The 4,513-nt window shown below is 38.0% G+C and overlaps 1 protein-coding gene across 1 annotated transcript; it reads right to left on the bottom strand.

Moving 5' to 3' along the window:
• Positions 1-837: 837 nt before the first annotated feature.
• On the bottom strand, positions 838-2,022 carry LOC131692845 (general odorant-binding protein 67). The gene is made up of 4 exons (XM_058980165.1): positions 1,930-2,022; positions 1,681-1,866; positions 1,376-1,618; positions 838-1,302 (listed from the first exon to the last, which is right to left on the bottom strand). Exons 1-4 carry the CDS (start codon positions 1,984-1,986, stop codon positions 1,192-1,194), a joined length of 597 nt encoding a protein of 198 aa, XP_058836148.1. The 5' UTR covers positions 1,987-2,022; the 3' UTR covers positions 838-1,191.
• Positions 2,023-4,513: the final 2,491 nt, after the last annotated feature.

The following is a 4,513-nucleotide window of genomic DNA, read 5'->3' as shown; positions in this document are numbered from 1 at the left end:
AGTGAGGCAAAAATTGCTCACAAAAACAAGTAAGGCTAATAAATGTGACTATTGTTTTTCATCTGAGTATTAACAGTTACAAGGATTGCCTTTAGAATCTTAGTCATTGCAATTAGTCTGATTGGATTCCGGTGGAGCAGTGCTGCCAGGGACATTTTATGTTAACGACGGAAAATGAATTTTTCATATATCTTCGTTATGTTGCAATATTATCGAAAACTGATAAAACTTATCAATTTAGACTGTCTTTGGCTACGTTTTACACGCAATGGGACTATTATGAATATTCTAGGAGAATCGTATTGAGCATTGGAAGGTAAAAATTGAGCAGCTTCTAGCACTGCGAGGGAAGCACCTATCTTTATGGAAAAAGGCTTTTCGTGTTTCTTGAGCCAACCGTTTTCAAGGGAAAATTGTTTTGAAACTCTACATGCCCTAGAAAAAGTTGGGTAAGCGGAATTTGGTTTTCACCTAGAAACAATGTTTTACGCAAACGATCTTCAGTGAGTCTCGAAAAGCGGCACCTTACCTCATTATTTACGGCATGTGTGCTGCCTTTGGTACCTAGGTTATTGGATATGTTCGAATGCAACAAAATATGTCGAATATAATATTCAAGAGGAGAGGCATAACGAATAATTTCACAGCAATCATGATGATATCAATCAGCATTATATTGGCTTTATATTTGCTCTAAAATAGTACCAAAATTGTATGTAAAGCATACATGCTTTTCATATCCTTAAGGAGTGTATGCGTTATATCAGCTGTATATAGAAATATCTTGAATAACTTGAAAATTGTTTTGTTTTCGAATTTGATGTTTTTCCTTTAGTTTACTAAAGATTCCATGTTGAAACAAATAAACCTTACGTCAAGCTTTTTGAAGAAATCTCGAAGAAGTGTTCCCTAACCTTTATTTAATTGGTTCAGGAGCAGTTCGGTGAGCTATTAGATATAATTTATTGGTGTATCGAATATAAATCACTGAAGCTGGTCAGTTGGGTGAATCGTGGGTCTGGATGGTGTGTACTTTTGTCGAACCGTCGTTTCTTTTCGTCTTGGCATGGATAAAATATTCGTGTAGAACGATCATCCAACAAAAACCAGAAATTTCTAACAATAGACAACCAAGCAGTTTCATGTGCATGGAACATTACATATTTATTTATTAATTCAGACGGCCCAATATTACATCAAGTGCGGTGGTCCCATTAAGCTCATAATTGGACATCCCTTTGCCAAGTGAGCCTTTTGTTGTTCACACTCGGCAATGGCAGCCCAGGACGAGGTAGGACAATTCTGAAAGAAAAGAAAACATGTCGCGTTATAGTCGCCTTCGCCTAACCAAGACCTCATAATCTTTCCAGGTCACCTTAAACATGGTTGTCGGGAGACATTCCATAAAGGGTTCAGCACCGGCATTACACCCGCTACTATCCTTCTGCGTTAGCAGCGAGGAAACTTTCGAATAGCAGGCATCCACAGTGGTCTTGGCAAGTGCTTGCCACTCAGCTGAGGATCCGAGGGCGGCAACTAGCGTAGCGGTGGCAGCATCTTTGCTGATAGCTCCGTTGGAGACCATGCCGAGCTGGGCCAGGACGCATTCGGCGATGCACTGTAAAAAATAAAGAATATTTGTCAATTGTTGGAATTGTGACTGTTTACCGTTTAGCTTACATTTGCACCGGGAGGCGGTGTTCCTGGAGCCGGTGGTGGAGATCCAGGAGCAGGTGGAGGTGGCGGTGGGAATTTCTGTATGCAAGTTATGAATTGATCTCTAGATGGCATGACGGTCGGAACATTGCAGCATTCTTTAGGATTCTTCTGATTTGGTGGCGGATGGCACTGGTCTTGTGCGATGCTCTGTGAAAAAAACACATTTTCGATATAATGGCAATTGGAATAAAATTATGTTTAGTGTTGTACCAAAGCAATGAAACTGATCACAGTCAGAAAAATCAAACAATTCTTCATGGTTGACATGTTATAGGCCTTACTGGATCAACTGCTCGGTTGGATCTGTGGAATCAGGTCCACTGTCATTGCTTTTAAACTCGGTTCGGAATCAGTGACCGTGAATTTGTATGATTGACAAGAAGTAGAAGATATGACATTGCGTTTGGAATTGGTCCATTTTTAAATGGGATTTAGTTTGGCACACACAAAAAGTAGAGGTGACAATCGGTGATGAGTCAGGTTTTTTGGAAGTCACATTTCGTGGCATTCGAACACGCGACCGACAATTACTGTTTAACTACGCTCAATGTAATTGATGATTTGTGTGGTTATCTGCTATTTTCATTGTTCTTTTTTTAAACATCATGTCTGAACGCAGAAGTGATCTTCCGTTATCGTAGAATAACGAAAACTATAGTCATTTATGACCATTTTTCAAATACTACAAATTAATTTATTTTAAGAATTGTTTTAATAGACAAAATTTCGAAGAATTGTGTTCGGCAATGCTGTCAGAATATCACGGTACCACTGTCCATCATTTTTTGAAGATAAAAGCGTGGTTTTTAGTTCGCAGATCAAAATTCCTTGCTAGATGTTTTTAAATCAATCAAACAGTATTGCTAGATGATCAGTTTCTGGGTAAATTTATCGCCAAAAACAATATTGAGTTTGCTGGGCACCGTGTACTGTAGCCAGATAAAACTGTCAGAGAGCATGCAGACAAGGGTTTTCTACATGGAGGATCAATTTTTGAAGTAGAATTCCTTTAAGATTTAATATAGCGGCCCGTTTCAAAATTTTATCCAATTTCGTACAATTAGTTCAAATAACGGATTATGTGAAAGCAGCAATTGTCTACACTATGATTGGTCCGTACTATTCGACCAACGGAAGCTAGCGTTGTTAGCACGGCTGCTTTGTCGTCAAGTGAACTTCGAGACACGTATAAGGTCCAGGCCCAGAAGAAATCAGTTTACTTTTTGTCGCCGTAGCAGTTGCAGCATGATTGCAGTTGCCCGTCAAACGTAGATCGCTCGTTGGTTAGCCAGAGCGGTCAATTTGGGGGATGTGGCACCTGAGAGAAGTTATGAATAGAAGTGTCGCGTGTCCGTTTGAATCATTCGTCGCTCGCCTGCTAAACGAGCTACATCATGACTATAACATCCGAACGATACAATAAACGGTTAAACACCGTTAACGCAGTTTCTTTGTTGTGTGCAAAGCTTATCGCGCGCGATTCCAAACGAACGAGTATTGAAATGCTATGGTATGGTTCGAATCGTGTACACTCGATGATTTGCAAAATGGGTTGGTAGGGTGGGTGTGGATTGAATTCAGCACACTGCAAGGTGCGACGCGTATGTGCTGCTTGTTAGTTAGCGTTGAAAAAAATAAATTTATTTTTATGTTTGTGTGTAGTAATTCTCACGTCAAAATGATTTTGGCGATTTGTAGGTACCTAGGGTAATAAACCTATTGACAGACATGCTGCATATTTCGTATGTATATCGTATGGTTGCGTTGTTATCACTAAGTAATCTAAGCACGGGCGGACTCAACTGTGCTGACTTAAAGGCGGAGGTTAGTTGGAGATTTTGGTGGGTGAGGAGATTGAATTATGTTAGAGCAATGACCAAGAATAGTTTTTATTTTTAGGTTTGCAAGCCTTAGTTTTTTATACTAATCACATTCCTTGGGGCATATTCAGCAGCGTGGGATTTTATATAGGAGTTTCAAAGTACAATTGGAATGGAAACGATCACATCTCCAGCAGTGTTTTGATTTATTAGTTTAAACAGTTTTGTTTCGACCTTTGAAATTGGTGCCGTTCTGTTTGTTGTTTCATATGAAACACATTAAGAACTGCGTTTTGAACAAAGATTTTTCAACATACTACATCCAGATTCGATCGACCGAGAGAAAATAATTTCGAGTCGATTAATGACCGAAGGACACGTTCAGGAGTGGTTCTTTTCTCGATTTTATAGTAAATTGTAGTAAATAATACGACTAATAAAGTAGGTGTATTTTTTGAAAACAATCTTCAAATTCAATATTTAAATTTGCTTATTTTTCAATATATGTATCATTCTGCAGAAGAAAAATATCACTACATAAATTCAATGAAGTATATTGACAAAAAAAAAAACAAAAAGGACACGCTCATCGAGAAAAATATAGTTTGAGTTCTACTATATTTATAGACTTTTATTTGAGTGTCGCCAAAGAGTTGAGTCAAGTTTTGTCGACCAAATATGCATTATAGTTGCTAAGAAACCCTAAAATGTTGATCCTGATGAAGTCTATGCTGGAAAAAGGTGGAGTAAAAAATATTCGAATTTCTTTATCTTTCTATGACTTTATGGGTTAGAAAAATGTTCTTTCCTCTACAATTTTAGATCAAAGCTGTTCTCATATGACTCGAATTTGATTCTCAGGCTCTAGTGAAGAAATTTGCTAGATGACGATTAGATAGAAATAAGCAAACTTTGGGTAAAATATTAGTAAACGTTACATTTTCAAAAAATACTCCATATATCAAAATGCATAG

Source organism: Topomyia yanbarensis, chromosome 3, assembly GCF_030247195.1.
Source record: "Topomyia yanbarensis strain Yona2022 chromosome 3, ASM3024719v1, whole genome shotgun sequence".
Taxonomy (NCBI): domain Eukaryota; kingdom Metazoa; phylum Arthropoda; class Insecta; order Diptera; family Culicidae; genus Topomyia; species Topomyia yanbarensis.
The sequence above is the reverse complement of the archived record's forward strand: the minus strand, read 5'-3'. Positions and strand labels throughout refer to the sequence as shown.

Coding starts and splice junctions, on each gene's coding strand:
- LOC131692845 (XM_058980165.1), bottom strand. CDS start 1,986: ATGTCAACCATGAAGAATTGTTTGATTTTTCTGACTGTGATCAGTTTC. Junction 1,867..1,929: donor TGATCAGTTTCATTGCTTTG/GTACAACACTAA, acceptor TTTTTTTCACAG/AGCATCGCACAAGACCAGTG. Junction 1,619..1,680: donor CACCGCCTCCCGGTGCAAAT/GTAAGCTAAACG, acceptor TATTTTTTACAG/TGCATCGCCGAATGCGTCCT.